Source organism: Oncorhynchus mykiss, chromosome 25 (assembly GCF_013265735.2).
Source record: "Oncorhynchus mykiss isolate Arlee chromosome 25, USDA_OmykA_1.1, whole genome shotgun sequence".
Classification (NCBI taxonomy): Eukaryota; Metazoa; Chordata; class Actinopteri; order Salmoniformes; family Salmonidae; genus Oncorhynchus; species Oncorhynchus mykiss.
This window is the reverse complement of record NC_048589.1, coordinates 24,170,461-24,189,531: the sequence shown is the minus strand read 5'-3', so window position 1 is coordinate 24,189,531 and position 19,071 is coordinate 24,170,461. Positions and strand designations below refer to the sequence as shown.

General features: G+C 41.4%; 1 protein-coding gene across 3 annotated transcripts in view; it reads left to right on the top strand.

Annotated features, from left to right (window-relative positions):
* gabra2a (gamma-aminobutyric acid type A receptor subunit alpha2a) overlaps positions 1 to 18,152 on the top strand; it is a 22,327-nt gene extending 4,175 nt beyond the window's left edge. For 2 of the 3 annotated variants that reach the window (XM_021585054.2, XM_021585056.2), the window contains 7 exons: positions 500 to 567; positions 3,220 to 3,440; positions 3,724 to 3,806; positions 6,650 to 6,793; positions 10,291 to 10,443; positions 14,611 to 14,813; positions 16,486 to 18,152. In XM_021585054.2, the coding sequence (XP_021440729.1) occupies positions 500 to 567; positions 3,220 to 3,440; positions 3,724 to 3,806; positions 6,650 to 6,793; positions 10,291 to 10,443; positions 14,611 to 14,813; positions 16,486 to 16,794 (1,181 nt within the window). In that variant the 3' untranslated portion in view covers positions 16,795 to 18,152. The remainder of the gene's footprint in view (positions 1 to 499; positions 568 to 3,219; positions 3,441 to 3,723; positions 3,807 to 6,649; positions 6,794 to 10,290; positions 10,444 to 14,610; positions 14,814 to 16,485) is intronic. The other variant, XM_021585055.2, reaches the window with a different exon arrangement.
* Positions 18,153 to 19,071: the final 919 nt, after the last annotated feature.

Below are 19,071 nucleotides of genomic sequence, written 5' to 3'. Positions count from 1 at the left end.
GTCAGGCAGTAGAGGTCAGATTCATTCCTAGTGTATGGAGAGTTGGACACCAGGAAAGGAGGCCACTTTAGCCAATTGAGATACTCCTAAAATGTCTGAAGGGCAGTGAGGAGAGGGAGTGTGATTTCTCACTCAGATTTAACAGGAGTGTGTGTTCCCTTGGCACCATCCATGGGGGAGTCTGAGGAAAGAGGACGAATGTACTGTACATGTGGCATTGTGGATAAAGTGTTGCCATGACAGCAGTCATCTAAAATTAATGTGAAATCATGGCTTTCAGTGACTGGATTGTTCTCAACCACATCTCTTTCCAGATGTACGTCACAGTTCTCAGAAACATAACATTTCTGGGATTTGCGAGTGGATGCCTTGTTAATGTATGAGTAGATATACCTACAAAGATGCATATAAAACATGAATGAAATCTTCAAAAGGGTTGTTGCAATTTAGTGAAAAAAAAATCATATCAAACAAGATTAAATCTGTGTATATTTTACAGATCGGGTGACGGAGGTGAAGACGGATATTTATGTCACAAGTTTCGGTCCAGTGTCAGACACAGACATGGTAAGTGTTATACTAGGTATTATACATATGAACTACTGTGACACAGCCTTTAGTAAAATACATTCAGCTTGTTTTATTTATGAACACAGTATTTCATTATTTATTTAATTGTTTTGATATAAGCTTATGTTTAACAATATACTGTATATTGATATACAGTTGAAGTCAGAAGTTTACATACACCTTGGCCAATTACATTTAAACTCAGCTTTTCACAATTCCTGACATTTAATCCTAGTAAAAATTCCCTGTCTTAGGTTAGTTAGGATCACCACTTTATTTTAAGAATGTGAAATGTCAGAATAATAGTAGAGAGAATTATTTATTTCAGCTTTTATTTCTTTCATCACATTCCCAGTGGGTCAGAAGTTTACATGCACTCAATTAGTATTTGGTAGCATTGCCTTTAAATTGTTTACCTTGGGTCAGACGTTTCAGGTAGCCTTCCACAAGCTTCCCACAAGAAGTGTGAATTTTGGCCCATTCTTCCTGACAGAGCTGGTGTAACTGAGTCAGGTTTGTAGGCCTCCTTGCTCACACATGCTTTTTCAGTTATGCCCACAAATGTTCTATAGGATTGAGGTCAGGGCATTGTGACGGACACTCCAATACCTTGACCTTGTTGTTCTTAAGCCATTTTGCCACAACTTTGTAAGTATGGTTGGGGTCATTGTCCATTTGGAAGACCCATTTGCGACCAAGCTTTAACTTCCTGACTGATGTCTTGAGATGTTGCTTCAATATATCCACATAATTTTTCTACCTCATGATGCCATCTATTTTGTGAAGTGCACCAGTCCCTCCTGCAGCAAAGCACCCCCACAACATGATGCCGCCACCCCCGCGCTTCATGGTTGGGATGGTGTTCTTCGGCTTGCAAGCCTCCCCCTTTTCCCTCCAAACATAATGATGGTCACTATGGCCAAACAGTTCTATTTTTGTTTTATCAGACCAGAGGACATTTCTTCAAAAAGTACAATCTTTGTCCCCATGTGCAGTTGCAAACCGTAGTCTGGCTTTTTAATGGTGGTTTTGGAGCAGTGGCTTCTTCCTTGCTGAGCGGCCTTTCAGGTAATGTCGATATAGAACTCGTTTTACTGTGGATATAGATACTTTTGTACCTGTTTTCCCCAGCATCTTCACAAGGTCCTTTGCTGTTGTTCTGGGGTTGATTTGCACTTTTCGTACCAAAGTATGTTCATCTCTAGGAGACAGAACCCTTTCTCCTTCCTGAGCGGTATGACGGTTGCGCGGTCCCATGGTGTTTATGCTTGCGTACTATTGTTTGTACAGATGAACGTGGTACTTTCAGGCGTTTGGAAATTGCTCCCAAGGATGAACCAGACTTGTGGAGGTCTACAATTTTTTTTCTGAGTACTTGGCTGATTTATTTTGATTTTCCCATGATGTCAAGCAAAGAGGCACTGAATTTGAAGGTAGGCCTTGAAATACATCCACAGGTACACCTCCAATTGACTCAAATGATGTCAATTAGCCTATCAGAAGCTTCTAAAGCCATGCCATCATTTTCTGTAATTTTCAAGCTGTTTAAAGGCACAGTCAACTTAGTGTGTGTAAACTTCTTACCCACTGGAATTGTGATACAGTGAATTATATGTGAAATAATCTGTCTGCAAACAATTGTGTCATGTACAAAGTAGATGTCCTAACCAACTTGCCAACATTATAGTTTGTTAATAAGAAATTTGTGGAGTGGTTGAAAAACGAGTTTTAATGACTCCAACCTAAGTGTATGTAAACTTCCGACTTCAACTGTATGTAATATATTTCACGTACATTTTATGTAGGACAGGGACTAACCCTTTAAATTGAGGTTGTTCCATCAACATTTCATGTGATTTTGGGGTAGCATCACTACTGCTTCTGTCTTTGTCTGTCTTTGTTGCCATTGGAAACCCAGGTGCACTATAATGGGTAAATAATTTTCTTAGATAGCATCCTGCTAGACCCCCCCCCACACACACACTACCACCAGACTCATCATGTTCACAGTCTACACTCTCTCCTTGTATCAGTCCCTCATTATTTTATGTTTTCTTTCTCTTTGTCTCATCCTTTCCTTTGGCCTTGTTCTCCAAGCTCCAGTTTCGTACCTTCTGGGACTTTAAAAGCTTTTCTCAGTTTCCTCCCTCACCCTCTTGGCCCTCCAATCTCAGCCCTTCATTTCAGCCTGCTCTCAAATATTTAAACCATAAAGAAGAGGGGAAATGGTCGCCACTGAGCCAGCGCCTTAAAAAAGAAGGAGAAATGACACGAATAATTAATTCAGAGGATCTTTTTAACTCAAGGTGGAAAATTTCACTCTTGGGCCATCACTGCTTTGATAGTGTTTTTCTGATAGTGGTGTTTCTCTGTCTCTCTGTCTCTGTGTGTGTGAGACACAACTAACCATTATTACTATTGTACTAGAAATCTCTAGACTATAAAACTCTTTAATTTGCCTGACCAGGTGATAAAAGTGGATTTCATTCTAATTATTCAAAACACATGCAGCTGTAGGTTTAAATATGTTTTAATAACACCCTCTGCCATTCCAGTCTCTTCATTACATATTGTGATGGAAGGGGGGGGGGGGGGCATTACCAAAACCCCAACCTGTGCTACGGTCTTTTTTCCTCTTCTCTGTGTCAGGAGTACACTGTGGACGTGTTCTTCCGTCAGAGCTGGATTGACGAGCGGCTGAAGTTCAACGGGCCCATGAACATCCTGCGGCTGAACAACCTGATGGCCAGTAAGATCTGGACGCCCGACACCTTTTTCCACAACGGGAAGAAATCTGTGGCTCACAACATGACCATGCCCAACAAACTGCTCCGGATCATGGAGGATGGAACACTGCTGTACACCATGAGGTATCCTTAGTTTCATTAGAGAGCTAACAGAGCTGTCCTCAGGTCTCAGACAAGGTGATGTCAGTGCAGCAGCCCACGCCAGCATCGAGATCTACTTGCTTTTGTACAGGCAGGCAGAGTCACCCTATGAAAACCACATGTACAATACATGCATGGCCTGAAAACAAGGAGTGATGAGGCCATTCAAAGGAAACAAGGTTGCATAATAAAACAACAACACTGTGAGAATAGCTGTGAGGTTCTGGTGTGATGTGAACTCTTGTGTCGTTGTATATTTACTCAGGTTAACGGTCCAGGCAGAATGTCCCATGCACCTCGAAGATTTCCCCATGGATTCCCACTCCTGTCCACTGAAGTTTGGCAGCTGTAAGCTTATCTCCCCATTTTTGCTTTTATTTTACTCTGTAAAGAACCGATTGAGCTAGCGGCAGAATTTTTTTTCTTGCTGTAGCTATGTTTAGCTGGTTGTAGCTATGTTTAGCTGGTTGTAGCTATGTTTAGCTGGTTGTAGCTATGTTTAACTGGTTGTAGCTATGTTTAGATGGTTGTAGTTATGCTAACTGGTTGTAGCTATGTTTAGCTGGTTGTAGCTATGTTTAGCTGGTTGTAGCTATGTTAGCTGGTTGTAGCTATGTTAACTGGTTGTAGCTATGTTAACTGGTTGTAGCTATGTTAACTGGTTGTAGCTATGTTTAGCTGGTTGTAGCTATGTTTAGCTGGTTGTAGCTATGTTTAGCTGGTTGTAGCTATGTTAGCTGGTTGTAGCTATGTTTAACTGGTTGTAGCTATGTTAACTGGTTGTAGCTATGTTAACTGGTTGTAGCTATGTTAACTGGTTGTAGCTATGTTAACTGGTTGTAGCTATGTTAACTGGTTGTAGCTATGTTAACTGGTTGTAGCTATGTTAACTGGTTGTAGCTATGTTTAACTGGTTGTAGCTATGTTTAGCTGGTTGTAGCTATGTTTAGCTGGTTGCAGCTATGTTTAGCTGGTTGTAGCTATGTTAACTGGTTGTAGCTATGTTAACTGGTTGTAGCTATGTTAACTGGTTGTAGCTATATTAACTGGTTGTAGCTATATTAACTGGTTGTAGCTATGTTTAGCTGGTTGTAGCTATGTTTAGCTGGTTGTAGCTACAGTGCCTTGCGAAAGTATTCGGCCCCCTTGAACTTTGCGACCTTTTGCCACATTTCAGGCTTCAAACATAAAGATATAAAACTGTATTTTTTTGTGAAGAATCAACAACAAGTGGGACACAATCATGAAGTGGAACGACATTTATTGGATATTTCAAACTCTTTTAACAAATCAAAAACTGAAAAATTGGGCGTGCAAAATTATTCAGCCCCCTTAAGTTAATACTTTGTAGCGCCACCTTTTGCTGCAATTACAGCTGTAAGTCGCTTGGGATATGTCTCTATCAGTTTTGCACATCGAGAGACTGACATTTTTTCCCATTCCTCCTTGCAAAACAGCTCGAGCTCAGTGAGGTTGGATGGAGAGCATTTGTGAACAGCAGTTTTCAGTTCTTTCCACAGATTCTCGATTGGATTCAGGTCTGGACTTTGACTTGGCCATTCTAACACCTGGATATGTTTATTTTTGAACCATTCCATTGTAGATTTTGCTTTATGTTTTGGATCATTGTCTTGATGGAAGACAAATCTCCGTCCCAGTCTCAGGTCTTTTGCAGACTCCATCAGGTTTTCTTCCAGAATGGTCCTGTATTTGGCTCCATCCATCTTCCCATCAATTTTAACCATCTTCCCTGTCCCTGCTGAAGAAAAGCAGGCCCAAACCATGATGCTGCCACCACCATGTTTGACAGTGGGGATGGTGTGTTCAGCTGTGTTGCTTTTACGCCAAACATAACGTTTTGCATTGTTGCCAAAAAGTTCAATTTTGGTTTCATCTGACCAGAGCACCTTCTTCCACATGTTTGGTGTGTCTCCCAGGTGGCTTGTGGCAAACTTTAAACAACACTTTTTATGGATATCTTTAAGAAATGGCTTTCTTCTTGCCACTCTTCCATAAAGGCCAGATTTGTGCAATATACGGCCAGGTCTTGGTAGATTTGCAGTGGTCTGATACTCCTTCCATTTCAATATTATCGCTTGCACAGTGCTCCTTGGGATGTTTAAAGCTTGGGAAATCTTTTTGTATCCAAATCCGGCTTTAAACTTCTTCACAACAGTATCTCGGACCTGCCTGGTGTGTTCCTTGTTCTTCATGATACTCTCTGCGCTTTTAACGGACCTCTGAGACTATCACAGTGCAGGTGCATTTATATGGAGACTTGATCACACACAGGTGGATTGTATTTATCATCATTAGTCATTTAGGTCAACATTGGATCATTCAGAGATCCTCACTGAACTTCTGGAGAGAGTTTGCTGCACTGAAAGTAAAGGGGCTGAATAATTTTGCACGCCCAATTTTTCAGTTTTTGATTTGTTAAAAAAGTTTGAAATATCCAATAAATGTCGTTCCACTTCATGATTGTGTCCAACTTGTTGTTGATTCTTCACAAAAAAATACAGTTTTATATCTTTATGTTTGAAACCTGAAATGTGGCAAAAAGTCGCAAAGTTCAAGGGGGCCCAATACTTTCGCAAGGCACTGTATGTTTAACTGGTTGCCTGTGAGACTGAAACGTCTAGTTTTGGCAGGTTAATTGGATTCATTCTGAGTTCACGAGTCAAGTTCCACTATAAAAAGCTAGTGCGTGTTGTTGCTGTACAAGAAAAGGTCAAGAAAAGTCTGACCTTTAAATGGCTGAAAATGTGGTCCAGACCTTCTCTTTGCCAGGATTAAGGGAACGCTTCACTATATCGGGATTTTCATAAACAGCAATATCATGTGCCTCTCTACAAAGACCTATTTGCCAAGTGCTATCGATCTTCTATCAGAAAATATTGGCTGTTTTGCATTTCATTGTGATTGAATTTCTCTCCTTTCTATGTGAAATGTAATTTTCAAATTTCACACTAACAGATGTTGATTATTATATTTGCGTCAACATGATCAGATGTAAAGTATACCCCATGTTGTGCTGAGCACATGGCTGTGCATAATGACATAGTTGAAAGCCTACTATTCTTTGTAGATGGGGAGTTATTCTATTCACCTCTCCTTCTTTAGAGGCCCTCATAATCACTATCTGTCCCTTGTTATGTAGTGTGAACTGAATGGACATTTATTGTCTGCAGATGCCTACACAATGGCCGAGGTGACGTACATTTGGACCCGAAACGCATCAGCGTCAGTGGAGGTAGCACCAGATGGATCCAGACTGAACCAGTATCGCCTTCAGGGACAAACTGTGGGGACAGAGACCATTAAATCAAGCACTGGTAAGTCTAGACCAGAATGATCGAGATTTAGCATTCTCAAATCAAATATTCTTTAAACAAAACTCTTTGGGTGAAGGGTTGGAAAGGCAAATCAACTGGAAAATGAAAAACCACACTCACTAGTAATAGTATTTTGACTCTTAGCAGTGAGTGTGAGTTTTCAAGTTATATTTTCCCGGTATTTTACAAATGTTCCATCCTGAGAATGAATCACTGTTCTCCCGGGTAACCCGGTATTTCCCGCCAAAACCGAAAGTGTCATTCAAAAGCATTATAAAGCATATTAATAGGCTTATGTTTGGATTTGATTAGAGCTTTGATCAAAAATTCAAGCCTGATGCTACCTGAGCCTGATGAGCTATATATTAAAGACATTTAATGAGCCCTACTTTAAAGACCTTTAATGAGCCCAAGCCCAAAAAAATCCCAAATTATTGTGTCGTTATCCAATATATATACAGAACCAGTCAAAAAACGATGAAATAACACATATGGAATCATGTAGTAAGCAAAAAAGTGTTTAACAAATCAAAATATATTTTGTATTTGAGATTCTTCAAAGTAGCCACCCTTTGGCTTGATGACAGCTTTGCACAGCTTTGCACACTCTTGGCATTCTCTCAACCAGCTTCATGAGGTAGTCACCTGGAATGCGTTTCAATTAACAGGTGTGCCTTGTTAAAAGTTCATTTGTGGAATTAATTTCCTAATGAGTTTGAGCCAATCAGTTATGTTGTGTCAAGGTAGGGTTGGTACACAGAAGATAGCCCTATTTGGTAAAATACCAAGTCCATATTATGGCACGAACAGTTCAAATAAGCAAAGAGAAACAACATTCCATGAAGGTCAGTCAATGCGGAAAATTTCAAGTACTTTGAAAGTTTCTTCAAGTGCAGTCACAAAAACCATCAAGCGCTATGAGGAAACTGGCTCTCATGAGGACCACCACAGGAAAGGAAAATGCAGAGGATAAAGTTCATTAGAGTTACCAGTCTCAGAAATTGCAGTCCAAATAAATGCTTCGGAGTTCAAGTAACAGACACATCTCAACATCAACTGTTCAGAGGAGACTGCGTGAATCAGGCCTTCATGGTCAAATTGCAGCAAAGAAACCACTACTAAAGGACACTAATAAGAAGAGACTTGGGCCAAGAAACACGAGCAATGGACATTAGACCAGTGTCTTTGTGAGACGCAGAGTAGGTGAACGGATGATCTCCCTTGAATGAGTAAGTGTGTCCAAACTTTTGACTGGTACTGTATGACATAGGCTACTGAACATTAAGTATGACAGAAAAACATAAAAGCGCATAGATGTAGCTAACTATATGCTCTCCTGGGTAAATAAATGAAACTAGCTCCAGTAGGCTAATCTTTTTGAGTGTGAACTGTATTACTGTACTGTATTGTATTATACTGTATGTTAAACCATGATAAAGTAGAGGAGAACATGGGATTCTGGTGGAGCACATGGGGCCAAATATAGGATATCGAATTTGATTTGAATTTTGAAATCTAATAGAGCCTATTTGTACAATTCGTAGTCTGACACATATATCAAATCAAATGTGTCACGTGTTTATTGCGGGTGTAGCGAAATGCTTGTGTTTCTAGCTCCAACAGTGCAGTGATATCTAAGTAATATCTAACAATACACACAATCTAAAGTAAAGGAATGGAATTAAGAACATATAAATATTTGGATGAGAAATGTCAGATCAGCACAGACTAAGATACAGTAGAATAGGATAGATGACAGTATATACATATGAGATGAGTAAGGCAAAATATGTAAACATTTTTAAAGTGACTAGTGTTCCATTATTAAAGTGGCCAGTGATTTCAAGTCTATGTATATAGGGCAGCAGCCTCTAATGTGCTAGTGATGGCTATTTAGATAGAAGCTGTTTTTCAGTCTCTCGGTCCCAGCTTTGATGCACCTGCACTGACATTGTCTTCTGTATGATAGCAGGGTGAACAGGCAGTGGCCCAGGTGGTTGTTGTCCTTGATGATCTTTTTGGCCTTCCTGTGACATCAGGTGCTGTGGGGGTGCTGGAGGGCAGGTAGTTTGCTCCCGGTGATGCGTTGGGCAGACCGCACCACCCTCTGGAGAGCCCTGCGGTTGCGGGCAGTGCAGTTGCCGTACCAGGCTGTGATACAGCCCAACAGGATGCTCTTAATTGTGCATCTGGAAATATTTGTGAGGGTTTTAGGTGCCAAGCCACATTTCTTCTGCCTCCTGAGGTTGAAGAGGTACTGTTGCACCTTCTTCAGCACACTGTCTGTGTGCTGTATTGCTGGCTGTATTGTTGGCACACTGTTGGCTGCTGTATTTAACATTCAGCAAACGCGAGCTTGCACACCTCTTCAAATAATCTATTGGTATAAGAAATGCGAGAATTTTTTTTATATCCAGCAAGCTATTCTAGTTTAGCTTTTCCTCCATGGGACGCCAAGAGCTAAGCAGCGTTTTTTAAGGAGAGGCCAGCGGAGCACAGGTGTTTGCGTATTGAGCAAGAGGAAGGCAATAAATTAGAAGCTTATTATGCATTATCCATCATTAATTATATAAATATAAGGCTAATACTGCATTGTAAATAAGGTATTTCTGTTTTGTATTATTCATAAATTTGCTCATCTTTCTAAGAACCTGTTTTCACTTTGGCATTATGGGGTATTTTGTGTAGATTATGGAGGAATACTTTTAATTTAATCTATTTTAGAATAAAGCTATGTAAAGTAACAAATGTGGAAAAGTCAAGGGGTCTGAATAGTTTCAGAATGCACTGTACAGTATATCAATCTATCACAGGATTATCTGTGATGCAATTTGAATGGATTTGATGGAGCGAGAGAAAGACTGCGAGAGAGTGCTCACGCATGCACTGATTTAAAGCAATGATATTCGATTAATAGTCTATTTTAAAACTATTCAGCTGCAATAAAAAACAAACATCTTTACAATTAAAAAACAAGGTGACCACTGAAAGCCAGATGGAGATGGGTCAATTATATGTGCATTTGTTCTTTATATTATAGACTATGCTGCAGAAAATGTTGTCCTACCTGTCACAAGAAAAAAAAAAGTTACCATGATGAGATAATAGAGATACGTGCATTGTGAACTGCCCTTCAATCTGAGATGGGCTGTCTGTCCCCACCCTGAGCGTTGATGATTCATCATGCGGAGGTTGTAGAGAAGACCTTGCATATAATTTAACAGTTCCATTTCACATCATGCTGTTCATATAAATAATTTACCGGTTTCTCGCAGTTATTTATCATGGGAAAAGGGAGTGGTTTTGAGCAGTAAATCATGGTAAATCTCAGTAACCGGGTTCCCACCATTCAACCCTAGTCTAGACCAGTAGCCACTACTGGATCTGAGCAGAGACACCAAGCAGAGACAACAATCTCTTTAACCACTTGTGTAAAAAATATAATTTTATCACACACATTCTCATCTGTATATTTTCTACTCATTCCCTCTCTGCAGGTGAATACACTGTCATGACGGCCCACTTCCACCTGAAGAGGAAGATTGGCTACTTTGTGATCCAGACCTACCTGCCCTGCATCATGACCGTCATCCTCTCCCAGGTCTCCTTCTGGCTCAACCGAGAGTCTGTACCCGCCAGAACTGTCTTTGGTGAGCACTTCAAATCACCGCTTTCAAACACAATTATTTACTCATAGCAGATAGCAATTACTGCCACAAGATTTTGTCTTCAGTCAGGCAGAATATGTTTTCCTATGTAGTCAAGTAAAACATATTATCCACTGTAGTCTCTGCTCTTTAGTGGTTAGGTAACGAGTGCTCATCAACGGTCAGGTCAAACACATTGATGGTCAAGTCAAACACATCCTATGTTCCATTTTTCAAACAACGCTTGTTAGATGGTCAGGTCAAAAACCTACCTGTTACTCTACAGTCAGGTCAAAAACCTACCTGTTAATCTACAGTCAGGTTAAACACCTGTTACTCTACAGTCAGGTTAAACACCTGTTACTCTACAGTCAGGTCAAAAACCTACCTGTTAATCTACAGTCAGGTCAAACACCTGTTACTCTACAGTCAGGTTAAACACCTGTTCTTAGATCAGAGCCAACATTTTTCTTTGATTTGTAGTCACATGATGCACATACTGTACAGAGAGCCCCATGAAGTGTAGAAGCTCAGACTGAACTAGTCTCTCGTAATTAAGGGTGTTAAATCTGACAGGGTAATTGTTTATGTATTTATTTTTTATTTAACCTTTATTTAACTAGGCAAGTTAGTTAAGAACAAATTATTATTTACAATGACGGCCTACCAAAAGGAAAAAGGTATCCTGCAGGGATGGGGGCTGGGATTAAAACACTACCAGGGCATCACAGACGAGGGGAACAAACCAAGAGGTCACACTGACGAGCCCTCAGCATGCTTATTACAAGAAGCCCAGTCTACCGCAAAGTTTTAAAAAAAGCCTAGATCCATACAGTATATCCCATTTGGACCTGAGGCCCGAGGTCTCTAACGAGGGGCTTCTATACACTATCTCTGTCTGCTCCATAATGTAGATTCCTCTCATATAATCAGGGCTAATTATGTAAACACAGACCACAGGCGTATTAAGGATCACTTATTCTAAATGCCCTTGGTTGCAACTAAACAGCCCCCATATAAAAACAACTTGAACCATTTTCTCTTTATATGCTTTGATTTTGGTTTAAATTATTGTAGAATAGTTTCTATACGTTTCTGCAATTTTAAGAGATAGTCTACCCATTAATGGAACAGATTTGTTTTCCTTTGAATACTTTTATATTATGAGCTTGGTCTTTGCTTATTGTTGACATTTTGGGGTCAACTCACCATACACATTCAACACCTGCAGGACTTTCAGTCTATTCTTTTAACTTGTTCACAATTCTCCCTCAGTTTTCCAGTGCATTGAACACATTGATTACTATTCTGAACATGTTCAGTGGTAATCCTCGTGAGTCACTCATTGAGACAGTCTATCTATTCGTGCAAGGTTATTAAAGATTTCATATTCAGATACTCACTGGTAAATCCAGACATTTCTGAGGGGCCAAAGAACTGTGGCTGATTTCTCGTTCTCTTCATTGTGATTTGGTACACATCTTCCTTCTCTCCCTTCCCATTCTACATCGAAAGAATGAACAGGTGTCATGAAGTTGTAATAAATATGCTATAAAGGCACACTTGTCTCCTCCTGTGGTAGCTAGGAATGAATTACATAAACAATTGTGGCTAAAACAAAACAATTTTCTACAAATGTTGCTTGACTTTCTCCTGTCAAATATCTCACAAATACACTGTAACAGGAAGGGCTCGATTCAATCCGTAGTTGTCACGGCTGGCTAGGTGTGTAGAGAGGAATCAGGTGCAGAGAGGTCCAGGGGAAAGATGCACTTTAATGCGGCACCAAAAGTAAATGCCCAACACGCAGGGCGCAAAACACTGACCAACCCAAAACAACGGGTAACACGGTCCAGAGCACAAACAACACCAACGACACAACGTGAACATCAAAATAATCCCGCAACACAAAGGGGCGGAAATAGGGAAGCAAATCAAGCACACACAAAATAGGAACAGGTGTAACAAATGAGACAAAACTAACCGAAAATAAAAAGGGATCGGCTAGTAGGCCGGTGGCACCACCCGAACAGGCGGGGGAGCAAACTTCAGCGGGAGTCGTGACAGTACCCCCCCCTGACGCGCGGCACCCGCAGCGCGCCGCCACCGGCCTCGAGGGCGGCCCGGAGGGCGAGGCGCCGGGCGATCCGGGTGGAGGCGGTGGAAGTCTCTCAGGGGTGAAGGGTCCAAAATGTCCCCCACCGGTACCCAGCACCTCTCCTCCGGACCGTACCCCTCCCAGTCCACGAGGTACTGTAGGCCCCTCACCCGACGTCTCGAGTCCAGAATGGTCCGTACTGTGTACGCCAGGGACCCCCCGATGTCCAGAGGGGGCGGAGGGACCCCAGGCACCTCACCTTCTTGTAGGGGACCAGCCACCACCGGCCTGGGGAGAAACACATGAAACGAGGGGTTAATACGATAATAAGTAGGAAGTTGTACCCTATAACACACCATGTTTATCCTCCTCAGGACTTTAAATGTCCCCACACACTGCGGCCCCAGCTTCCGGCAGGGCAGGCGGAGGGACAGGTTTCTGCCGCTCCCCAGCCAGTCTCAACGATTCCTGGATGGCTTTCCAGGTGTCCTTTGAGCGCTGCACCCATTCCTCCACCGCAGGAGCTTCGGTCTGGTTCTGATGCCATGGGGCCAGGACCGGCTGGTAGCCCAAAACACACTGGAAGGGAGAAATGTTAGTCGAGGAGTGGCGAAGGGAGTTCTGAGCGAGCTCTGCCCAAGGAACATACCTCGCCCACTCCCCTGGCCGGTCCCGGCAATACGACCGCAGAAACTCGCTCCACCTGCCCATTACTCTCGGGGTGGAAACCCGAGGTCCACCTGACCGAGACCCCCAGCCTCTCCATAAACGCCCTCCAAACTCTGGACATGAACTTGGGACCCTGATCAGAGATGATGTCCTCAGGCACCCCGTAGTGCCGGAAGACATGGGGAAACAGAGCCTCTGTAGTCTGCAGGGCCGTAGGGAGACCGGGCAACAGGCAACACGGTCCAGAGCACAAACAACACCAACGACACAACGTGAACATCAAAATAATCCTGCACAACAAAGGGGCGGGTTCCACACGCTAAATAGGGAAGCAAATCCAGCACACACAAAATAGGAACAGGTGTAACAAATGAGACAAAACTAACCGAAAAGAAAAAGGGATCAGTGGCGACGACCGCCGAGCACCACCCGAACAGGCGGGGGAGCCAACTTCGGCGGGAGTCGTGATAGTAGTGCTGAAGATCCGCGCTACAGCGCATTTTAAATCCAAAGGCAATGTTACCGTGTTCGCTGAGATTGCATTAACGGTAAACCCTGAGTATGTCGGATCAATCGGAAAAGACCTTTACATTTCAATCACGCTATAACGTGGCCCTTTAGCACTATAGATTGATCCCTAAGTCTACCATCAGTATGCTAATATATAACATTATGTCATGTATCATGTCATGTAGGTGTTGGGAATGGCTAGATAGGGCTTAACGCAAAGGCCATCTAAAGTAAAGTGTTTCTTTTAGAACTTGTTCCTTGTTGTCTCTGTTTTATGATGTCGGACTGTGGTATTGTCCTGGTTAAATTATTAATGCAGGTACCACTTCCAGCCTCTGAAACACATCCCCACAGGCTGTTTGATCCTCGCAATCGGGGGATTGTTATTTTACCCCGTTAGCCTGCTTGATGTTGTTTGATGTAGTTTCATGTTCCCTCAAATGGAATGAAAAAAGAGCAAAACGTATCCGTCAGCAGCCATGTGGGAAACAAATACCCCCATTCTTTCACTTTCAGTGTCATCTTAGTCATAGAGGTTTCAAGGAGGAAATGACGGACAACTCCCTGTTTAATTATATGCGTTTGTCTGCTGCAAAAGTTTTCCAGGTTTGTTTGTTCTTTCTCCTTCTCCTGCAATGCGGTAATCTAAATGCATTTTTTCTTTCTGAAAATACCACAGAATCATCCACAAGTAGCTTTTTCAATGTGGATGGAAATACCATTGTCTTTTACACATTAGAAAAACAAGTACTACAGTATTCTTCTCTTACCGTAGATGGAATCACTATTGTGAATCATTGAAATTAATTTACGGTCAACATTTTTGATCAGCTTGTGATCTACATTTTCTAAGAACTGTTGTCTTTTGGTTTTCTTGTCCTGTAATGACACAGGTGTGACCACTGTGCTCACTATGACGACTCTCAGTATCAGTGCCCGTAACTCTCTGCCGAAGGTGGCCTACGCCACGGCCATGGATTGGTTCATTGCCGTGTGCTACGCCTTCGTGTTCTCTGCCCTCATCGAGTTTGCTACCGTCAACTACTTCACCAAAAGAGGCTGGGCCTGGGATGGCAAAAGTGTGGTGAACGTCAAGGTAACTATGGCAACCACACTGACCACTGACGTATTGTGCTTGGAGCTGTTCATTAAATTGAGTGTCACATGCAATCCTGCATTTGAGTTAAGAACACTGCATCTTTATCACTCTACTGAAATTCACTAACCGCAGTTTCCATTTGGTGATGTGACAAGAGGTATGTGTAAAACAAGTGAACAACAGCTGTTAAGACAAATGACAATTTGAACAATATCATACATTCAGTTAATGTACAGATTAAATGTAAATGTAAAGGAAATGCACAAAGATGAAGCATAGAAATAGATTAATTAAACTCAAAGCAAGCTGTCTAGTACTCAGAAGTGTTCGCCTCGTTGAATATCCATGTTGAGATATTGAATCTAAAGCGGTATTTTATTAAAAGAGGGAGGGACGAAAGAAATGGAAGATAAAAGGAGATGGGGAACTGCATGTGTGTGCTTCAAACGCAGAGGAGAAAGGCAGAAAGGATCTGTGATCTCTCAAGGAGGAGACAGTTGATACAGTTATGTCACGTTCGTTATAAGGATCGGACCAAGGCGCAGCGTGGTATGCGTACATTCTTATTTATTTAAAGAATGAACACTGAACAAAATAACAAAACGAACCGTGACGCTATACAAACGAGTGCTGACAGGCAACTACACATAGACAAGATCCCACAAACACCAAAGGGAAATGGCTACCTAAATATGATCTCCAATCAGAGACAACGATAAACAGCTGTCTCTGATTGGGAACCATATCAGGCCAACATAGAATTACAAAAACCCCTAGACCTACAAAACCCTAGACATACAAAAACCCTAGACAATACAAAAGCATACCCACCCTAGTCACACCCTGACCTAACCAAAATATAAAGAAAACAGATATCTCAGGTCAGGGCGTGACAAGTTAAGCCAGATAATTATGTGACAGCAACAATCACATTCCGTAAGTAGTTCTGATTTCAGCTCATTCTTTTCCCAGCCTATCTGATAATTACACTTTCTATCCACAGCTCACATACTCAGAGAAATGGGTGTGACATTGAAAGTGATGGCTGTGTTTTTACTTCAGAATAACTATTATTATCTGTGCTGGTTGTAGCCATACATATATCCTGCCATAATACATATTTGACAAGTGGGGCCAATTAAAATGGTCATGAGAGACTTCAAAGAGATTCACACTCCTTGAGGACCTCAAAGGTACTGCACATTTCAATCCAAATTGATATTCAGATGAAACCCATAAGGTTTAACAGGCAATTTAACAGATTAGACACTTTTTGATGGTTAATAAGGCAGAATCATAATTACTGTGAAGTAGCTATAGGCTACTTACTGTACAACAGATGTGCTCCATTTTCATATATGACTAATTATTACAGTGTCTCAGAGTGACATTAAAATCCCATTGTGAGGAATTGCCTCTCAAGTCAAGTAGACGTGGAGTGTTGTACTTTTGATCTCCAGTCCCTGTCTGACACCTTGTTGAGGTGAGCTCTTAGCTGTGTGAGAGTTACTGAGAAAACCATCACCATGATCTAGTAACAATCAAACACTTGAAGGATCAGGAAGCCGTCATAACACTGTCTCAGAGTATCATCTCCTGCTTTTAGAGCCTCTCATTTTCTTGCAAACATGCCCAAAGTCTCTAATGTGTATTTTATTTCTCTCCTCAGCAGAAGAAGGAGGCGTCCGCCATGAAGAAGAACAACGCCTATGCCGTTGCTGTGGCAAACTATGCCCCAAACGTCACCAAGGACCAAAGTGGTCTGCCCACCATCTCCAAGAGCGCCACCTCTGACCCCAACAAGGCCAAGCCAGAGGTCAAGCCAGAGCAGAACAAGAAGACCTTCAACAGCGTCAGCAAAATCGACCGTATGTCCCGGATTATGTTCCCCGTGCTCTTCGGTGGTTTCAACCTGGTCTACTGGGCCACCTACCTGAACAGAGAACCAGTCATAAAGGACATGGTCCCGTCCAAATGAGTGCAAAATATTTTTATTTTGCAAAGAGACAGGACTCACTTTATGCTGCCGGCTCATGACTGAGGATCTGTGTGTGAGTTAGGCTACATGGAGCTGTGGCATGCACTGGAGTCAGTATGATTGCTTTCTATTGCAGGTGCATTCATTACAAGGAGATAGGCGGGTAAATTTTAACAATTTTCTAGTTAAATTGTCATTTATACTTGTAAAAGAGGTTAACATTAACTTTAAAGTGGTGTAAGGATTTTATATTTATATAAAGAAAGAAACCTCTGATGCTTTATCTAACTTCTATTTGAGGTTCTGATTAATGAACCTTAAAGAAAACAACGGCCATGACTGAATCAACACGAGAACTAGTGACCAAATCCTTATTATAACCCTTTATTGAAGACTCCTGTACTAGAAAGCACAGACACCAATTTCCTGTTTTTGTTCCATTATTAACCCTCACCATGCCCATCATATCTTACATACTGTACATGTTCACGTTTGAGCTTTTCTTTATGTTTATTGTCTCAATTCACACATTGGAAGGAAGTACGTGATTTCCTGTTGTTTCCAATTTCATGAGCAATGTAGCCTTCTTCTCTGATGTAGATCAAAGGCCCCAATATCATCATGTTAAATGCTTTACATTTGGTCATATCAAGTCCATCAAGTAGCACTTTATTTAGTATTGCATAGTTTGTTAACAATTAAGTTAATTAATGGGTTCTTATTTTTTTGTATATTTTGTGTGATTGAGGGCATCAAGGTTGTCTCTATTGATCACTCTTTTAACTCCATCATATGATCACATTTCTGTTTTAGCCATGGGTGAGGGCACTATACCATGGCATTTCTGTTGTAAGTAAATATGTAGTTTAGTGGAAATTGTTACTGTGTTGTACACAAATTTGGTATATTTAAAGATGTGGCACAAAATAGAAAATAAAAAAATACATGTTTATTGTCACACACCGGCTAGGTGCAGTGAAATGTGTTGCTTTACATGATCAGCCATAGTCCCCTTGAACTGAACAGGTGTTTCTTGCGGTGTCCCGTGAGTTACCATTACCATATTAATGGCATTTCAGTTTGACATGGCAGCGATAACAAACAAAAAATCCAATGAAAAATACCTATCATGAGCTGTCACAACTAGATACCCTATGTTGTTGTCTTAGGTGTCTATTTATATGGTGTTGTGGTGTCTCTCTTGTCGTGATGTGTGTTTTGTCCTAAATTGTATTTTTAATCCCAGCTCCCCGCCCGAGGCCTTTTGCCTTTTGGTGGGCCGTCATTGAAAATAAGAATTTGTTCTTAACTGACTTGCCTAGTTAAATAAAGGTTAAATAAATAACAAATCAAAATTCTTCAATGGTAATTAGGTGCCAAATTGTGGAGATTTTCCAACCGTAACATTTCAAATAGATATGATACAGAAACGTTAGAAGTGACTCAATGAATGGTGGTGAATTGAGCTCCCCTATTAAGAATTTAGTCAGCGTTCTCACACAGTAGCCTGGAGCTTCCCTCTGATTAATCAGATAACAAGACATGTGAGGACATCCTCCTTTAAACTATTGGCTTCAGTTAAACAGACAGTAGTTATTTTTCACTTGACTTGAGGAGGCCGTACACAGAGCCTACATAACACTGCCATATGAGTGACATAATGCCTGAGGATTGATAATGCCATACTTATGCCAGTAGACATATAGTATGAAGCAGGAAAATATATTCAGAAAAAATTTCTGAATTCATAAGACTTATTTGAAGCTGCCTGAAGGGAAGTGTTAACCTAGCATGTCCAGTAATATGACCTGGTGTTACCAACTTGACCTCTGCCCTTGACTGTTACTGGTTTCGTGCCACTTCAAGCCTGGGGGAGTGGCTGAATCACAGATCTTAATGAAGTAAACAATAATTTCCCTTACTGTACCTCACCAACACATCCTTTCATAAAGCATATATTTCATACTGTACAAAACCTCCAAATGCTCAAATGAAAGGGAAATGGAAATGGAAATGTACAGACACACACACCTCCCTTAGGCAGCCTCGGCACTCCCAGAACCAACACACGACAGTCAGCAGTAGGACATCTGGCACCCAAATCCCAGCGCTCCTAAAATCCTAACACTGACGAAATCCCCACATTGCTGATACCCCAACATTGCTGAATACCTAGTGTTGCTGAAATCCCCACACTGCTGATACCCAAACACTACTGAATACCTAGTGTTGCTGAAATCCCCACACTGCTGATACCCAAACACTACTGAATACCTA